The following is a 19,018-nucleotide window of genomic DNA, read 5'->3' as shown; positions in this document are numbered from 1 at the left end:
CAAAGTCAAGAGACAAAGTGTTTGGAAATAAACCCAGGAAACTCACCACAACACTAGTTATTCTTTGAATTGTGTTGTCTGTCCCTAAACTGCTTGTTAATATTTAATTTCAGAGTCTTTAGATAGTCCTTTCTGTATTTTGTGTGGAGATTTTAATTTATAACTAGAGGACAAATAAACTTATTTCTTCTTGGCTGTCACCAGAAGCTCTATTTCCTTCCTTCCTTCCTTCCTTCCTTCCTTCCTTCCTTCCTTCCTTCCTTCTTTTCTTCCTTCCTTCTTCCATCCATCCTTCCTTTCTCTCTCTCCCTCCTTCTTCCTTTCCTTTCCTTTCCTGTCCTGTCCTGTCCTTTCTGTAGATTCATAAATAGGCAGTGGTTAAATTTCTTTTTTTCTAGACCATCTTGCTGTGCTTAATTTTCAAATATCTTAGATCACTAGCTGACAGAGTTTTTCTGTAAAGGGACAAACAGTAAATATTGCAGGATTTGCAAGTATAGGGGACTCTCATCTATTCAACTCGGCTGTTGCAGTGAGAAAGCATCCATAGATAATATGGACACAAATGGATGTTTCTGTGTTACAGTAAAATTTTATTTACAAAAAAACACAAAAAACAAACAAACAACAACAACAACAAAAACAGTGGGGTAGATTTGGCCCATTGGGCCATAGTTTGCAGACTCCTGATCTAAGTCCTCTGCAATTAACTCTTTCCTAAAATAGTGCTTGAAGAGTATTATTACCTACTGAACTTTGTATGTAAAATTAATTTTGTTTTCATCACTACTTACACATATTTTTCCTATAATTTATTCTTCTGTAGAGTAACTAAAAATTTAATTGAACTAAAAGAAAGGAAAGGAATTAACAATAGTGCAATTACATAAAACTCTTCCCATTTTAATTTGCTTTAAATATATCCCCACAGTAGATATTTGTATGGCATTCCCCCCCCATCTCATAAATATTTGGTTAGGGAGAACTTCAATTTTTTTTTTTAATTAGGGGTAGCTAGATGGCTCAGTTGGCTAAGCATCTGACTCTTGATTTCAGCTCAGTTCATGATCTCACGTTTGTGAATTTGAGCACCGCATTGGGCTCTGTGCTGACAGTGTGGAGACTGCTTCAGATTCTCTCTCTCCCTCTCTTTCCGACCCTTCGCCACTTGTTCTCTCTCTCTCTCTCTCTCTCTGTCAAAAGAAAGAAATAAATTTAAAAAATTATTCTTAAAAAATGTTTAAAGTATAGTTGTCATGCAACGTTATATTAATTTCAGGTGTACAATACAGTGATTTGGCATTTATATTTATTTTGAAATCCTCACCATGATAAGTGTAATTATCATCTGTCACCATGCAATGTTATTTCAATGTTACTGACTATATTCCTTATGTTGTACATTAAATCTTTGTGTCTTATTTATTTCATAACTGGAAGTTTATGAACCTTTTTATCCATTTCACCTATTTTCCCCATCCCTCCCCTCTCTCTAGAACCAGTTTGGTCTCTGTATTTTTGAGTCTGTTTCTGTTTTGTTTTGTTTGTTCATTTGTTTTGGTTCTTTTTAGATTCTACACTCTCTAGATTCCTCCATGTACACACTCATAGTATATTACTCCGCCATAAAAATGAATGAAATATGGCCATGACAACATGGAGGAATCTAGAGAGTGTTATATTAAGTGAAATGAGTCACAGACAAATACCATATGATTTTACTTACATGTAGAATCTAAAAAGAACCAGAACAAGTATGTATATATTTGTATATACATATATATACATACATATATACATATATACATACATACATATATATACACATATATATGTATATACATATATATACACACACATATATATATACATATATATACCTATACATATGTGTGTGTGTATGTACACACTCATAGTATATTACTCCGCCATAAAAATGAATGAAATATGGCCATGACAAGATGGAGGAATCTAGAGAGTGTTATATTAAGTGAAATGAGTCAATGTGTATATATATATATGTGTGTATATATACACATATATATATACACATATATGTGTGTATATATATATATATATATATACATACACGTATCTCACATCTTATTTATCCATTTATCTACTAGTGGATACCTAGGTTGCTTCCATATCTTGGCTATTGCAAGTAATGCTGCAATGAACATAGGAGTGGATGTATCTTTTCCAATCAGTGTTTTTTTTGTTTTTTTTTTTTTATTTTTTGCTTTGGGTAAATACCCAGAAGTAGAATTGCTGGATTGTATACTATTTCTACTTTGAATTTTTGGAGAAACCTCTATACTATTTTCCACAGTGACTACACCAATTTACATTTTCACCAGCACTACACAATGGTTTTGTTTTCTCCACATCCTTATCAATGCTTGTTATTTCTTGTCTTTTTATAATTGTCACTCTCATTGGTGTGAGATGATATCTCATTGTGGGTTTGACTAGCATTTTTCTGATGATTAGTACTGTTGAGCATCTTTTCATGTGCCTATTGAACTTCCGTATGTCTTTGGAAATATGTCTATTTAGATCCTCTGCCTATTTTTAATATTTTTTTACATTTATTTATTTTGGAGAGACAGAGACAGAGAATGAGCAGGGGACGGGCAGAGAGAAAGAGGAAGACACAGAATCAGAAGCAGGCTCCAGGCTCTGAGCTGTCAGCACAGAGCCCGATGCAGGGCTTAAACTCACGAACCATGATATCATGACTTTAGCTGAAGTCGGATGCTCAACCTACTGGGCCACCCAGGCGCCCTATTTTTAATTGACTTCTTGGTGTTGGGCTGGGGATACTATTAATGAAACCACAAAGGTCATATGGTTAGTATATGTTAATCTATCATAGCAATGCTCTAAATACTATGGAATGAAATCTACAGCTCTGAAAGTTAAGGATTCTCAAGAATAATCTGGAAACCATATTTAATGTTCCTTTTCTAAATACCTTTTATATGTCCTTTGTCAGTTTGTGTTTCAGTAAGAGTGGATCTTGTTAGATTGTGATGGGAAATGCCTAGTTGTTATATTTTTCTTAGTTCTTATTCTTATTCTAGTAATCCTGAACTTTGGTTTTTGATTTGAATATTTTTCAGGTGGATGGTCTTAAAATGGTTGATGAGCCAATGGAAGAGGGAGAAGCAGATTCTTGCCAAGTAAGTACTCACATTAATTCATTAAGGTACATTTTTAAAATATAAGGAAAGAGAATAATGGGAAAAGAGAAAGTCTTCTGTCACTTAAATAAATTTATTCAGGTAAGTTAATAATAAGCAAATTCATTTATTAATAAAATAATAGCAGTTTAAAATATAAGACAGTTTTCTTGTTAGAAATTTTTATAACTGAAGGGTTTTTTTTTTAAAAAATATTTATTTATTTTGAGAGACAGAGAGAGAGCACAAGCTGGGGTATGGGCAGAGAGAGAAGGGAGAGAGAATCTCAAGCAGGTCCTGTGCTGACAGTGTGGAGCCCAATGAGGAGCTTGATCTCATGAACTGTGAGATTATGACTTGAGCTGAAATCAAGTTAGACGCTTAACTGACTGAGCCACATGGGGGGCCCCAGTGAAGTTTTTTTTAAACAACTTTATTGAGGTATAATTTACATGCCATGAAATTCACTCATTTTTAGTGTAATGAATGAAATTTTTACTTGCTAGCATATGAGTAAGTGTAGCACTAAAATACACAGTCTTCTACATTAAACTAAATCAGGTTATGCTCAACTTTTGGGTAGAAAGGAGATTTAATGTAGAAATATTTAACCTGAGATCATTTAAAATCCATTTCCTGGCTTTGAAAAAGTTTTACAACTAAATTATTTCAGTAGTTTCTAACTAGTTTTTTTTAAGTTTATTCATTTATTTTGAGAGAGAGAGAGAGAGAATACAAGCGTGTGTGTGGGGGGAGAGAGAGAGAGAGAGAGAGAGAGAGAGAATCTTAAGCAGGTCCCACAATGTCAGTGCAGAGCCTGATGTGAGGCTTGAATTCATGAACTGCGAGATCATGACCTGAGCTGCAATCAAGAGTAGGATGCTTAACTGACTGTACCACCCAGGTGCCCTAGAAGTTTCTAACCAATTTTAAAGACCATTTAACTATTAGGCCATTCAATGCCAGGCCTATATACTAGACTCTCATTGTACAAGGTCTAGTTTTCTTTTTCTTTTTCCTAATGTTTATTTATTTTTGGAAGAAAGAGAGAGAGAGACAGAGCATGAGAGGGAGAGGGGCAGAGACAGAGAGGGAGATACAGAATCTGAAATAGGCTCCAGGCTCTGAGCCATAAGCACAGAGCCCAAAACAGGGCTTGAACTCAGGAACGCTGAGATCATGACCTGAGCCGAAGTTGGACGCACAACCAACTGAGCCAGCCAGGTGCCCCAAGGTCTAGTTTTATGGAAGAGTGTTCTTAAGTTTTCAAGAAGTGTCTAAGATGGAGATCCACATTTATTTTGTTATTTTATGATTATCATTTTAATTGATATTTTCATGGAATTATGGACTGTTTAAGCTGTAAGGAGCCTCAGAGATAATATTTTATAATAACCTCATTGTATATTTAGGTAAGTCTTTTGAGACTTGGAGAGGTTGTTATACTAGGTCATCAAAGTAACAATAGCAGAAACAAGACTTATGACCCAGTGTGCCTCATGCTAAGTCATCTGTGTATTGTGTAGACTCAAAGAAGTGGAAAATAAGGAAAGCTCCATACTTTTTTTTATTTAGTTATTGATAAAATCAACCTTGATGTCCTTTTTTTTTCCTGGATACTAGTTTATAAGAGGATTTTTTTAGATAGGACCAGGAGAGATATTTAAATTGGGTTTCTCCAAGACTCTTATTTGAAATAGTCTATGTAAAAATTCACTGTCTCTTCAGGTTGTGATGATGTAACAATAATCTTACTTCTGCTTAATAAGAGGTAAAATGTTGTCATTATGGCTTTTGCACTTTACTTGATATTAGTAACATGTTAATTTTGAGTATAATTAAATGTAAGCTGCTATCAAAGTCATCTAAAGCTTTATTACAGATCATGTGTACTAGGAGGCATAGTTGTAATTATGTTACTAGTTTATAAAACATAAAGTGTAAGAAAATACAAAAGGCAGTGGGGAAGGGTATATTTGAGTATTAATAAATTAACAAGGAAATGCCATGCCCCACACCACAGGAAGAAGACAAAAAAAAAAAAAAACAAAACAACTGTGTGTGTGCATGTGTACATAAGTACATGTGTAGCCAACATAAAAATATAGATATATACATAGGGTTATTGTCAAATATTTGCCTTCCCAATTTTAATGAAAGATGAGTCAAGAATTACAGTTTTAATGGAAAAGCAGTAAAATATACAGTGATAGATGTTAATATGATCTAAATTAGACAGTCAACTTCAGTATCTAGAAAGGGAAATCTGAAGTATTGGAAAATAAGAGACCTAGAATCACTTCCAAGGATTTGATTTAGTTTATAGCCTGAGCTATTGGAACTTAAAACAAAGTACATTTGCTGTGCAATGGTTCAGGTACTCATTTTGTGTCAGTTAAATGGTGCGGGTGATAAGAAACACTAACCATATAAATTTATATCTTTGTTTACTGGTTTAAAATATAGGATTTGAGGGGATGTAGTTGCCTATTCCAGTGTGATGCTGGCAGATGTGTGTTTTTTTGCAGCTGTCTCTTTTTTGTTTAATAATGGAATGTTGTAGAGATTGCTCTGTGATGTAGAGATTCTTTAAACAGTGTTCTTTAAATTTGAACTTAGGTATTGCTTATGTTGCCTGATGCTGTTTTGTGATTGACTGATTTAAACAACCGATCTACTTCATCTCACTTATCATAGCTTTAGACTTTCATGGTCATCTGATCTCTTTTCTTCAGTTAAAACAAGCAAAGTTAATTAAATTGCTTCCCAAACTTCCTGTATGTGTCCAGCATATTATTGACAAGACTAAATTATAGTTAGTATAATTTTAATATGTCTAGTTTAGTTAGAATTAATTTTTCCATTTCTCAAGACAATGTTCACATTTGGTAAGTATTATGTAACAGCTCACGGATAAAAGATATTTGATACCGTATTCATCACCTAGTCCCTTACTTCTCTCAACTGTGTCCAGGCTAGAAGAAAAAGGTGTTATAATTCTTCTTTAGTAGATTACTGACATGAATTAATTGTTTTATGTTGTCAAAATGAGTAGAGATGTCTTATATTTCCTAGTTTGTGATCCATTTATATTTACTTTTAAAGTTTGTGTGGAATGATTATTTTTCCTGAAATAAGATACATATTTTTAATGTTACCAATATTTTAGAAATTTCAAAAGAATATTCACTTAACACTTAGATTTTTTAGTTTATTCCATTAGTACATTAGCAGTATGTTTAATCTCCAAGCTGATATATATTTTTAATACCCAGAAATAAAAAGGTTACATTTAACTGAAAATGTACATAAAAAAATGATTTCCTGATATTTTGAAACCCTACATTTCTAATTTTGAAAACCATTCTAGACATATGTCTGTCGTAAGAATCCTTTAAGAAATATTCTTTTACAAGTGTGTTTTACTTAAACTCAGGTATAGCCGTAAGTAGGAAGTCTTTTAACTTCGGGGGCATGCTTCTTTACGGTGGATTTTTCCTTCCTTTATTTCTCTTCCCATTCTAAAAATTTATCCTTGCTGTGCTTCAATGTTTTTCTTCCCTTGGAAAGTTGGTGCTTTTTATTCATTTAGTGTTTTTTAAAAATTTCAAACCCTTGTATTACAGGTATGCAAAACTCTTAGATAAACAATTATTGTTCAACTAAACATTGATGGACAGCCAATATAAGGTAGAGTTGCATGCTAAACCACAAAGGATGCAAAGATAAATAGTATAAATAATTCAATGATTTCAATTTTTATAGACATTTTGTGGTTTTCAAAATTCTCTAACCCAGATATGAAATGGATAGGGCAGGTTTTATTCCAATTTTATAGATAAGGGAACTAAAGAGATAATTCTATAAAGTAGAATAAACCAAGCCAAGTGGGAACTAGTTTGCCATCCTTCTTTGGTTTTCAGTCATTCATACAAATTGATACTGTTTTCCTAACCTAAATATTTGGCAATTACTTTTCAATATGTACATCATTTGAAATGTTTTCTTCATCCTAGTGGCATTTTGACATGTGCATTATTATTACTGTTAGCCTTCGTTCAAAGTATGTTGATACTTCGCTTGGTTTTCAGTGACCCTGGATTATTCACCGCTTTCCCACAATAAAGAAAGAAGACCCGCATGAGAAAAATACATCAAGCCGCTTTCCCAAATCTCTGCATGTACATTTTAACAAATCCACAACTACATGCTTTTGGAATTTCCTGATGATCAAACTGGCCTATCTACTCCCAAATAAAACACATGTTGGGACAGGTGGATATGACATTATTGAATAAAACCCCCAAATTTATGCTTTTAAAATCCCTCTTCTTTTTAAGTTTAAAAAATTTAATTCCAGTATAGTTAATATACAGTGTTATATTAGTTTCAAGTGTACAATATAGTGAGTCAACAATTCTATACATCATCCAGTGCTCATCATGACAATTATACTCCCTAATCTTTTTTTTTAAGTTTATTCATTATTGAGAGACTGAAGGAGACAGCATGAACATGGGAGGGACAGAGAGAGGGAGAGACACAGAATCCAGGGCAGGCTCTAAGCTCTGAGCTGTTAGCACAGAGCCCGACCTGGGGCTCAAACTCACGAGCTGTGAGATCATGACGTGAGCCTAAGTTGGACACTTAACTGACTGAACCACCCAGGTGCCCCATTATACTCCTTAATCTTCACCACCTGTTTCAACCATCCTCCCCCCCCCCACCTCCCCTCTGGTAACCATCAGTTTTTTCTTAATAGTTTAGCATCTGTTTTTTGGCTTCTCTCTCTCTCTCTGTCTCATTCTCTCTCTCTCTCTCTCTCTCTTTCCCCCATGCTCCTTTGTTTTGTTTATTAAATTCCACATATGAGTGAAATAATACGGTATTTGTCTTTTTCTAACTGACTTGCTTCACTTAGCATTATACTTCCTAAGTTCATCCTTTTTCTTTTGACCTCTTTTCTGGAGGTATCTATGCTTAGTTCCATAGTCCAAGGAAACTGTTGTAATAGAATTATATAGTATGAATTCCTAATAGATTGTCATCAACTTTTCTTTCTCATTAACAGATGATTTGAAATTGGTTTTCAAATGAATGGAGCAGTAGTGTACTTAGAAGTTCATTTTGAACTATATCAGTATATTTTTCCAGTGTTATAACATTGTTGACCCCTGAATTAAAAAGATGATCACAGATTATAGATATCAGAGCATACTATTTTGGTTGTGACTGAGCATTCATAATTTTTGTATTTATCAACAATTACTATGATATTCTAAAAAATCACCAATTTTTTCATATGGTGTTGGAAAGAATAGTGGTTCCTATTTCAAAGTTATTAAATCTTAATTTCACAGTAGCAACTGTCTTTACACAGATCAACTATGATTAGGTACTTTGTATAAGTTTGCAAGGGCTGCCATAAGTAAATACTACAGGCTAAGTAACTTAAATGACAAATTTATTTTATCACAATTATGGAGGCTAGAAGTTCAAGATCAAGGTGTTGGCAGAGCTGGTTTCTTCTGAGGCCACTCTCCTTGGTTTTTGAAAAATTTCAAACCCTTGGTTTATAGATGGCTGTCTTTGTGCTGTGCCTCATCCTTTATGTGTCTGTTTCCTAATCTCCTTTTCTTATGAGAATACCAGTAATATTGGATTAGGATTGGGTCCATCCTAATGACCTTATTTTACCTTAATTACCTTTTTAAAGGCCCTGTCTCCAAATAGTCATTCTGAGGTACTGGGGGTTAAGACTTTAGCACATGAGTTTTGAGGGGAAAAGATTTAGCCCATAATGTATAGTATACCCTTTTGTTTCATTAGGGAATGTGATATATAAGACAAAAAAATGTTATCCTCAAGTCTACATTTTATCCTGTATTCCCAATGTGTAGCACTGTACCTAATAGTATATTCCTTAAATGTTGATTTATCTGAATGAGTGAATGATTAAAGAGAAGACTGTATAAATGGGAAGATTATGTAATATATCATGACTTCATTGTACCAGAATAGAGAACATTTTTTGAAGATGATTCATTCCTAAGAGAAAACAAATGGATTGCTGATAGGTACATCACTATCTTATTTCAGGCTACAATGCTTCCAGTCTCAAGCTTTTGGAATAGTGCAGAAGCAGAAGAAAGTGAAGTAGTGGAAGGGAAAAGGGCTGCAGCTGACACAAAAATGTTTTAATAGTAAACATCAATAAGTATAGCCTTGGGGAGGCTGAGACATGTTAAGCAATAGACAAGACTAGGGTGGGGAGTAGATGAAATAAGACTGATATTACAAATGATGACACAGAGGGTGTCATGATTTGACAATAAAAATAGCTAGTACATACAAAATATAAAACACTTCTATAATAAGTAGCTGTGGATGTATGTGTGTATTTGTGTATCTATATATACCCATATAAGTATATCTTAGAAACACCTAAATAACTTTTTTCAGTCCTGATCATGTATCAGAATCATCTGGGGAGGTTTTAGAAAATGCTAGGTCTCACCCTAGTTCTACTGGACCATAATCTCTGAGGGTGAGACTCAAACATGTGTATTAAATAAATATTTATTGATGAAGAAGAGGAAGATGGCAGCGTAGGAGGAAGCTGGGCTCACCACGTCCTGCTGACCAATTAGATTCCACCCACATCTGACTAAATAACCCAGAAAACCGCCAGAAGACTAGCAGAATGGACTCTCTGGAGCCAAGCATAGATGAGAGGCCCACGGAAAAGGGTAGGAAGGACTGAGAGGCATTGCGCAGTACATGGACTGATGGGAAGGAGCCGGGGCGGTGGAGGGGCAGCCAGCCCACCTGGCAAGGTAGAGCCCCCGAGTCTGGTTTGCAAAAGTGGAGGGGCCAGACGGAGTGTGTTCTGACAGCCAGTGGGACTTCACATCTGGAATATTATAAGTCAATAGCTCTGCTCTGATAGTGGGGGAAGCTAGAGGACAATGGGAGGGAGAGTTGTTGACCCCCAGAGGACAGAGCTCAGATTCATGGAGAACAAAGGTGCTCACCAGCACCATCTCCCTCGCCCATCCCCCAGCCAAAATCCCAAAGGCAACCAGTTTCCGTCACTGAACTTGCTTGCACCACGCAAACACCCAACGTTGTGGATCCATCCCTGTGACGGATCTGCCTCCCTCCCAGTGCCACAGGGCCCCTTCTGAAGTGGACCACCAAAGGCAAAATGAGCTGAGTGTGCACCTCCCACCCCTGTGCACCCTGCGGATCCCCCCCCGCCCCCCGGCTACTACACCAGATCCCATAGAAGCAGCACCACAAGCCTGGCAGTGTGCAAATAGCTCAGACAAGGGCCACACCATTCCTCAGTGAGTCCTAACCCTGGGAGAGGGGAAGATAAGGTACACAGCAGTCTGACTGTGGCCCCAGTGGTGGGCTGGGGGTAGACATTGGGTCTGACTGTGTCCCCGCCCACCAATGCAAGTTACTCAAGACAGCACAGAGAAAGAGCCCTGCTGTTCTGCGCCACTCCAGGGTCTATCCAAAATGACGAAATGGAAGAATTCATCTCAGAAGAAACTCCAGGAAGTAGTGACAGCTAACGAACTGATCAAAAACGATTTAAGCAATGTAACAGAAAATGAATTTAAAATAATAGTCATAAAATTAATGGCTGGGCTTGAAAAAAGCATAGAGGACAACAGAGAATCTATTACTACAGAGATCAAGGGATTAAGAAGTAGTCAGGAGGAGCTAAAAAATGCTATAAATGAGGTGCAAAATAAAATGGAGGCGACCACAGCTTGGATTCAAGAGGTAGAGGAGAGTTAGGTGTTAGAAAATAAAATTATGAAAAAGAGGAAGCTGAGAAAAAGAGAGATAAAAGAATCTAGGAGTATGAGGGGAGAATTAGAGAACTAAGTCACACAATTAAACATAATAACATACGCATAATTGGGATTTCAGAAGAGGAAGAGAGAGGGAAAGAGCTGAAGGTGTACTTGAAGAAACCATAGCTGAGAACTTCCCTGATCTGGGGAAGGAAGAAGGCATTGAAATCCAAGAGGCACAGTGAACTGCATTTAGATGTAACTTGAATCGATCTTCTGCATGACATATCATAGTGAAACTGGCAAACTACAAGGATAAAGAGAAAATTCTGAAAGCAGCTAGGGATAAACAGGCTCTAACATATAAAGGGAGACTGATAAGACTCGTGACGGATTTATCTACTGAAACTCCGCAGGCCAGAAAGGAATGGCAGGAAATATTCAATGTGATGAACAGAAAAAATATGCAGCCAAGAATCCTTTATCCAGCAAATCTGTCATTTAGAATAGAAGGAGAGATAAAGGTCTTCGAAAATAAACAAAAACTGAAGGAATTTGTCACCACTAAACCAGCCCTACAAGAGATCCTAAGGGGGACCCTGTGAGACAAGGTACCAGAAACATCACTACAAGCATGATAGCCACAGGCATCACAATGACTCTAAACCCATATCTTTCTATAATAACACTGAATGTAAATGGACTAAATGCTCCAACCAAAAGACATAGGGTATCAGAATGGAAAAAACAAAACAAAACCATGACCCATCTATTTGCTGTCTACAAGAGACTAATTGTATACCTTAGGACACTTTCAGATTGAAACTGAGGGGATGGAGAACTATCTATCATTCTACTGGAAGTCAAAAGAAAACTGGGGTAGCCATACTTATATCAGAAAAACTAGAGTTTCAATTAAAGTCCGCAACAAGAGATGAAGAAGGGCATTATATAATAATTACAGGGTCTATCCATCAGGAAGAGCTAACAATTATAAATGTCTATGCGCCAAATACGGGAGTCCCCAAATATATAAAACAATCACAAACATAAGCAATCTGATTGATAAGAATGTGGTAATTGCAGGAGACTTTAATACTCCACTTACAACAATGGAGAGATCATCTAGACACAGGATCAATAAAGAAACAAGGGCCCTGAATGATACGTTGGATCAGATGGACTTGACAGATATATTTAGAACTCTGCATCCCAAAGCAACAAAATATACTTTCTTCTCGAGTGCACATGGAACATTCTCCAAGATAGATAACACACTGGGTCACAAAACAGCCCTTCATAAGTATACAAGAATTGAGATCATACCATGCATAGTTTCAGACCACAATGCTATGAAGCTTGAAATCAACCACAGGAGGGGCGCCTGGGTGGCTCAGTGGGTTAAGCGTCCGACTTCGGCTCAGATCATGATCTCCACAGTTCGTGAGTTCGAGCCCTGCTTTGGGCTCTGTGCTTACAGCTCAGAGCCTGGAGCCTGCTTCACATTCTGTGTCTCCATCTCTCTCTGCCCCTTCCCTGCTCATGCTGTGTCTCTCTCTGTCTCAAAAAAAAAAAATAAACATTAAAAAATTTAAAAAAAAATTAAAAAAAAAGAAATCAACCACAGGAAAAAGCCTGGAAAACCTCCAAAAGCATGGAGGTTAACGAACACCCTACTAAAGAATGAGTGGGTCAACCAGGCAATTAGAGAAGAAATTTGAAAAATATATGGAAACAAGTGAAAGTGAAAATACAACAATCCAAATGCTTTGGGATGCAGCAAAGGCAGTCCTGAGAGGAAAATACTTTGCAATCCAGGCCTATCTCAAGAAACAAGAAATAATCCCAAATACAAAATCTAACAGCACACCTGAAGGAAATAGAAGCAGAACAGCAAAGAACCCCAAACCCAGCAGAAGAAGAGAAATAATAAAGATTAGAGCAGAAATAAACAATATAGAATAAAAAAAAATCTGTAGAGCAGATCAATGAAACCAAGAGTTTTTTTTTTTTTTTGAAAAAATAAACAAAATTGATAAACCTCTAGCCAGGCTTCTCAAAAAGAAAAGGAAGATGACCCAAATATATAAAATCATGAATGAAAAAGGAATTATTACAACCAACCTCTCAGAGATACAAGCAATTATCAAGGAATACCATGAAAAATTATATGCCAACAAACGGGTCAACCTGGAAGAAATGGACAAATTCCTAAGCACCCACACACATCAAAAACTCAAACAGGAAGAAATAGAAAATTTGAACAGACCCATAACCAGCGAAGAAATTGAATCAGTTGTCAAAATCTCCCAACAAATAGGAGTGCAGGACCAGATGGGAAGATGGCTTCCCAGGGGAATTCTACCAGACATTTAAAGCAGAGATAATACCTATCCTTCTCAAGCTATTCCAAAAAATAGAAAGGGAAGGAAAACTTCCAGACTCATTCTATGAATCCAGCATTACTTTGATTCCTAAACCAGTCAGAGACCCAGTAAAAAAAAAAGAGAACTACAGGCCAGTATCCCTGATGAATATGGATGCAAAAATTCTCAATAAGATACTAGCAAATCGAATTCAACAGCATATAAAAAGAATTATTCACCATGATCAAGTGGGATTCATTCCTGGGATGCAGGGCTGGTTCAACATTCGCAAATCAATCAATGTGATACATCACCTTAATAAAGAAAAAAGAAAAGAAAAAAGAGAAGAAAAGAAAAGAAAAGAAAAGAACCATATGATCCTGTCAATTGATGCAGAAAAAATATTTGACAAAATTCAGCATCCTTTCTTAATAAATACCGTTGAGAATGTCGGGATAGAAGGAACATACTTAAACATCATAAAAGCCATTTATGAAAAGCCCACAGCTAATATCATCCTCAATGGGGAAAAACCGAGAGCTTTCCCCCTGAGATTCAGAACACGACAGGGATGTCGACTCTCACCTCTGTTGTTTAACATAGTGTTGGAAGTTCTAGCATCAGCAATCAGAAAACAAAAGGAAATCAAAGGCATCAAGATTGGCAAAGATGAAGTCAATCTTTCACTTTGCAGATGACATGATATTATACATGGAAAATCCGATAGACTCCAGCAAAAGCCTGCTAGAACTGACACATGAATTCAGCAAAGTCGCTGGATACAAAAATAATGTACAGAAATCAGTTGCATATTTACACACTAATAATGAAGCAAGGGAAATACAAATAAAGAAATTGATCCCATTGACAATTGCACCAAGAAGCATAACATTCCTAGGAATAAACCTAACCAAAGATGTAAAAGATCTGTATGCTGAAAACTATAGAAAGCTTATGAAGGAAATTGAAGAAGATATAAAGAAATAGAAAAACATTCCGTGCTCATGGATTGGAAGAATAAATATTGTTAACATGTCAATACTACCCAAAACTATCTACACATTCAACGCAATCCCAATCACAATTGCACCAGCATTCTTCTCGAAGCTAGAACAAGGAATCCTAAAATTTGTATGGAACCACAAAGGTTCCGAATAGCCAAAGTAATTTTGGAGAAGAAGACCAAAGCAGGAGGCATCACAATCCCAGACTTTAGCCTCCACTACAAAGCTGTAATCATCAAGACAGCATGGTATTGCACGAAAACAGGCACATAGACCAATGGAATAGAATAAAAACCCCAGAACTAGACCCACAAAAGTATGGCCAACTCATCTTTGACAAAGCAGGAAAAAATATCCAATGGAAAAAAGACAGCCTCTTTAACAAATGGTACTGGGAAAACTGGACAGCAACATGCAGAAGGTTGAAACTAGACCACTTTCTCACACCATTCACAAAAATAAACTCAAAATGGATAAAGGACCTGAATGTGAGACAGGAAACCATCAAAACCCTAGAGGAGAAAGCAGAAAAAGACCTCCCTGACCTCAGCTGTAGCAATCTCTTACTGGACACATCCCCAAAGGCAAGGGAATTAAAAGCAAAAATGAACTACTGGGACCTTATGAATATAAAAAGCTTCTGCACAGCAAAGGAAACAACCAACAAAACTAAAAGGCAACCAACAGAATGGGAAAAAATATTTGCAAATGACATATCGGACAAAGGGCTAGTATCCAAAATCTATAAAGAGCTCACCAAACTCCAGACCCAAAAAACAAATAACCCAGTGAAGAAATGGGCAGAAAGCATGAATAGACACTTCTCTAAAGAAGACATCCGGACGGCCAACAGGCACATGAAAAGATGCTCAACGTCGCTCCTCATCAGGGAAATACAAATCAAAACCACACTCAGATATCACCTCATGCTAGTCAGAGTGGCCAAAATGAAGAAATCAGGAGACTGTAGATGCTGGCGAGGATGTGGAGAAACGAGAACCCTCTTGCACTGTTGGTGGTAATGCAAATTGGTGCAACCACTCTGGAAAGCAGTGTGGAGGTTCCTCAGAAAGTAAAAATAGACCTACCCTATGACCCAGCAATAGCACTGCTAGGAATTTACCCAAGGGATACAGGAGTACTGATGCCTAGGGGCACTTGTACCGCAATGTTTATAGCAGCACTCTCAACAATAGCCAAATTATGGAAAGAGCTTAAATGTCCATCAACTGATGAATGGATAAAGAAATTGTGGTTTAGATACACAATGGAGTACTACGTGGCAATGAGAAAGAACGAAATATGGCCCTTTGTAGCAACGTGGATGGAACTGCAGAGTGTGATGCTAAGTGAAATAAGCCATACAGAGAAAGACAGATACCATATGTTTTCACTCTTATGTGGATCCTGAGAAACTTAACAGAAACCCATGGGGGAGGGCAAGGAAAAAAAAAAAAAAAGAAGTTAGAGTGGGAGAGAGCCAAAGCATAAGAGACTCTTAAAAACTGAGAACAAATTGAGGGTTGATGGGTTGTGGGAGGGAGGGGAAGGTGGGTTATGGGTATTGAGGATGGCACCTTTTGGGATGAGCACTGGGTGTTGCATGGAAACCAATTTGACAATAAATTTCATATTAAAAAAATGAAAAAAATTATATTACTATTAATTTTTATTAGCAGCTAGGGCATTGTAAGCTACTGTCTACTTAAAGGCAAACTATCCATAATTTAGTAATATAACGCATAGTAGTTGTTTGCCTGGGGAGTTATATTTTTATTAGAGAAGACAGATGGCCAATTAGCAAGTTAATATCAGGATTTAAAAAAAATACAGATTCTGGTGTCACTATGCTCTTCATTTGTATTGAGTACCACACAGTGTAATAAAACTACTGACCATGGGTAATCTGGAAAAAATGTTTATTTATATTCCTCACACTCTAAGGAAAAATGCATATTTAATTAAATTTAGAAATAAAGGCAGTTGTGTTCAAAACGACATTATCCATTATCCAGAATGAATTTCCTGTTTGCCTATTTCCTTTAAGTATTAAAAAAATAATTCTGGACACATATTTTTCTGTTTTTTTAAATGGTATTTAAAAATAATTTTGAGGCTTCTTACTAGTTAATTTATCTTTCTTTTTACAAGTGAGAATAAGCTGATGGTTGCCAGAAGGGAGGGGAGCTAACGGATGGGCAAAATGGGTGAGGTGGAGTCAGAGATACAGGCTTTCAGTTACAGAATGAATAAGTCATGGGAATAAGATCTACAGCACAGGGAATATAGTCAATGGTACTATAATAGCTTTCTATGGTGACAGATGGTAGCTACACTTGCGGTAAACATAGGATATCATACAGAATAGTTGAATCCTACCTTGTATGCCTGAAACTAATGTAACATTTTGTGTCAACTATACTGAAAAAATGTTTTTCTTCATGCCCTTGTTACGAAATTGGGTGGATTTCTTTGGATGTCTGCTCCCATAAAATCAAACAAATATCGTGCTAAACATTAGGAATGCAGAGATGAGTATGATTAATACCTGCATTCAGGCAGCTCATGGTCTAGTGGGAGAGAAAGACAAGGTGATGAGTTATTAGGACACAGTGTAACAATATTCTATGGTGACTATCCGCTGGGAAAAGTGGTCTTTTCTAATATAGTAGCATTTTCATGTTGGAAATTTTATGGGAATGCTGCCAAAAATTGAAAGACATATTACATTTTTAAGGGATGGGCATATGTGGACTTTAATTAGAAGAGGTATTCGACAGACTCTTTCATTTGGAAGGCATTCTTAGGGTTGGTGAAACTAACTAGAGTAGAGTATAGTTGTTTCCTTGGTGACAGTAATTAGAATAGAGTAGTTGCTTCCTAAATATGAAAATTTTAAAAAAACTAATGTCATCATGACCCATGTTTATGATGATGATTTTAAACAGGGCAGAAAGTAAAGCGATCAAGCATAAAACTGCTGTACTGTGTTCAATATGGAATTGAACTTGGTGCACCTGGATGGCTCAGTTTGTTAAGCATCTGACTTTGGCTCAGGTCATGATCTCATGGCTTGTGAATTCGAGCCCCGCATCGGGCTCTGTACTGACAGTTTGGAGCCTGGAGCCTTGTTCGGATTCTGTGTCTCCCTCTCTCTCTGCTCCTCCCCCCCCCCTTTATCTCAAAAATAAACATTAAAAAAGTTAAAAAAAATCACAGACTTGTGGGGAAACCTTAAAGACCCTTTTAACATAACATGTTTGTCATGTGAGAATACTGAAATAAAGTGGTTTGTGATTTGGCCAAGGCTGCTTAGCTTATACATGGCAGAACTAAGAGCAAAACTTAGTCTACTGACTCTTCTACCAGTATTCTTTCATGTGGATAGAAATTCCAGTAAGTGTTTTTATTATATTCTTTGAAGACTAGTAGTACATTCATAGTATGTGGTGAAAACTCAGTTAACCATAATTTAAAAGTATACAATCTGATGATGTTGCTTTTGGTATACACATATTCTGTTGCAAAGGTGCATACAGATATGCCATACTTTAATCCAAAATGGTAGCTGCAAAGCATATGTATTTGCATTAAAAGGGGTTTTTCATTTTTTAAAAAAGAAACCCCTTCAAAAGGAAAACTCACTCTCATAGCTACTTAAGAGTCTGCTGAAATAATATTTTAATGTGTAATGAACATCCATGGACATACGTTCAGAGCTGATTCTTCATTTATGACTGAATACTCCTCCTACCTACCACTCTGGTGAATTAATGTTTGACTACCTGTGTTATTTTAGCTACCATGAAGTCTAGCTACTTGGGATTATGTTCGTGCCTGCTTTGGCCACAGCCAATATTTATTAATTAATTAAAGCATGAATTGAGATGATTCTTGCCATCTAGACAAGAATTAATATGGTATTATGGAAATCTACCAAGATTTCTAGACATGGTGATTAACTGGTCATGTGAACTTAAACTCTGTGGATCTCAGGTTTTCTTCCACTATATAGTCAGAATGTTAGATACTATTTCCCAGCTCTTGTTATTTTGTGATATGTAATACATTTGACGTTTTTTCATCCTAGCTACTATGCTTCTCTAGGGACTAGAATTACACCTCATCTGAGTGTAATCTTCACAGCTGAATAGAGCAACAAAAAGCAGAACAACACTCCCTGGGTACCTTCTTATCTGCCTGACCAGGTGGTAGGAAATCTGGCATATAATTTACATACAAAATTTCAATAACAAATATGGCCCGGAAACATTTGTTTGGGATTTGCAGACTTTGTTTGCCTATAGCCAGTTTTTCATTTCAATAATATGGCTAGTTGGACATTTAAGTATTTATATATCACTGACTACTTAAAAGGCTACAGTGGAATTCTATTTCAAAGAACTTTTGAAGTTCACATATTTTGTCATGCCCTATAATGTACAAGGTTTTATCTATCTTTTTTTCTGCATCTACTTCATAAATCATACTCCAATGAGGGTCCTTTTATTAAGTAGACTCCATGCCCAACATGGGGCTTGAATAAACCCTGAGACTGAGAGTCACATGCTTTACCAATATTATGATTTGGATGCTCAACCAACTGAGCCAGCCAGGCACCACTCCAGTGAATTAGTTATTGATGTTTTTCT

At 36.4% G+C, this 19,018-nt stretch overlaps 1 protein-coding gene across 2 annotated transcripts in view; it reads left to right on the top strand.

Moving 5' to 3' along the window:
• The window catches only part of RPS6KA6 (ribosomal protein S6 kinase A6), a 182,682-nt gene that overhangs the window by 31,849 nt on the left and 131,815 nt on the right, over positions 1 to 19,018 (top strand). For both annotated transcript variants that reach the window (XM_027053734.2, XM_053201420.1), the window contains exon 2: positions 3,126 to 3,185. In XM_027053734.2, the coding sequence (XP_026909535.1) occupies positions 3,126 to 3,185 (60 nt within the window). The remainder of the gene's footprint in view (positions 1 to 3,125; positions 3,186 to 19,018) is intronic.

This window comes from Acinonyx jubatus, chromosome X (assembly GCF_027475565.1).
Source record: "Acinonyx jubatus isolate Ajub_Pintada_27869175 chromosome X, VMU_Ajub_asm_v1.0, whole genome shotgun sequence".
Lineage (NCBI taxonomy): Eukaryota > Metazoa > Chordata > Mammalia > Carnivora > Felidae > Acinonyx > Acinonyx jubatus.
This window is presented reverse-complemented; position numbering and strand designations above follow the sequence as displayed.